At 52.6% G+C, this 1,740-nt stretch overlaps 1 protein-coding gene across 1 annotated transcript in view; it reads right to left on the reverse strand.

The window, feature by feature from the left end:
- LOC102201675 (5'-AMP-activated protein kinase subunit gamma-2) overlaps positions 1–1,740 on the reverse strand; it is a 19,380-nt gene that overhangs the window by 5,837 nt on the left and 11,803 nt on the right. The window contains exons 7-9 of the mRNA XM_013915407.1: positions 1,382–1,430; positions 614–798; positions 344–454 (exon numbers count right to left, since the gene is read on the reverse strand). Coding sequence (XP_013770861.1) covers positions 344–454; positions 614–798; positions 1,382–1,430 — 345 coding nt within the window. The remainder of the gene's footprint in view (positions 1–343; positions 455–613; positions 799–1,381; positions 1,431–1,740) is intronic.

The raw sequence follows: 1,740 nt of genomic DNA on the forward strand, positions 1-1,740 counted from the left end.
CCTGCCGATGAGTGTCACGCTGTCGCTCACACACCGGCTCTGCCATCTCGGCCTCCGCCCACTGGTTGCCAGTCCTGAGTGAGCACCTCCGACTGGGGGCGGAGCTTGTCCACAGGTGAGGAAATTATTGACCAGCATGAATGGTTTCACGAATTACTGATGAAAGCGTGGATGCACTTCCTGTCTCGAGCGCACGTGCAGGATGTGACCTCAGGTATGATCAGGTGATTAATTCAGTTCATTACTCAGGTTTTATTCACGTACAGGAAGTGAGGTCACTGAGCTGACCGTTTTCTGGGTCCATCCAAAGATTATTATTTTCATAAAGAAGCTTTTATTTTGAAAGGTGGTGTGTCTTGCTGTGAATCTTACCCACAAAGCTTTGCTTCTTGCTCTCCCACAGCGGAGCGGCTCGCACGCCGTTGGCCACCAGAGCGAAGAACGCCTTCTTCACCTGAAACAGCAGGGAGACAGACCGGACCGATAATCAGCGACGGTCTAATAACCAATAATCAGTCACTGATGGCCGTGTGGGCGTGTCTCTGCTCACACACACACTGATTAAAGTTTTCAGTGGCGACGGAGGCTGTGGCGTGCCGCCCCGGCGTCTCACCTGCAGCGTGGTGTCGAACACCACCAGCTTGGAGCTGGTGGGGATGATGTCGTAGCACTTGTGGCACTTCATGAAGCGCATGTAGATGTCTCTCTCCGACGCCTCGGACGCTGCAGAGACAGATCTGAGGTCAGCACCTCTGTACACCCCAGATATCCACACCTGCAGTCTTACATCACTTCCTGCTGAGTCACAGAGAGAAAGTGCCTTGCTCGCCCTTCAGATTATCATAACAGCATTAACAGAAAAAACCTCAGTGTGTGTGCACCACACGACAGTAATCTCCATGAGCTGGTTGCCACGGTGATTTCAACACACTGATCAGCTGAGCTGGTCTCTAAAGCCGTCTGTTGCCCTGACAACAGAACAGCTGACGGCTGGTTGCCCTGCCAGCTGCAGGATGATGACGTCAGACGCTTTTAGCCTCTGGGTGAAACCCGAGGCTTTTGATTGGACGTCACCGGTTCACAGGTCCCTCTGCTGGAGGATGATTTTCAGTGTTACCTGAATGTTTCTGCCACGTTTAATCCCTCCTCATCTTTACATCATTACATGTAACTTATATCTTTAACAAGCTGCAGCTCTGTGAGCGTCTCCTCCTGCCAATCACGTCGGAGCGAGTCACGCTGCAGCCCAGTCGCCAGGGACGGGCCGCTCCAGCTGTTTGTAACATCTGTAAAAGGACGGCTGTCCTTCATCGATGCTGATCATCAGGCAGCACACAGACTCGTGACAGGCTGATACGGACACCTCAGCTCAGGGTCTTACCGGCATCATCGGGGTCCGGCTGCTCCGACATGGTGTCTGCAACCTCCACCTGCAGACAAGGACACGGCACAGGTGTTCATCTGCCCGCCCATCTTTGCTCCGTGTGCAGGTTTACTGCCAACATCACACCTGACACACTCACACACACACACTGTGCAGAGAAACACTCCAATATTTATACTTCCAGGAGAAATTTCATGGTTCAAAGACGGCATGTTTCTGTGGCTGTTCAGTGTGAAGATCCACACAGTCCACTCAGAAAATGCCCACACGAGTAACACACGCACTCCAACCCACTCTGACCCTGATCATCGCCCACTCTGACCCTGATCATCGCCCACTCTGACCCTGATCATCAC

The sequence above is a fragment of the Pundamilia nyererei genome, unplaced genomic scaffold (genome assembly GCF_000239375.1).
Source record: "Pundamilia nyererei isolate P.nyererei 1_Seehausen unplaced genomic scaffold, PunNye1.0 scaffold00299, whole genome shotgun sequence".
Taxonomy (NCBI): Eukaryota; Metazoa; Chordata; class Actinopteri; order Cichliformes; family Cichlidae; genus Pundamilia; species Pundamilia nyererei.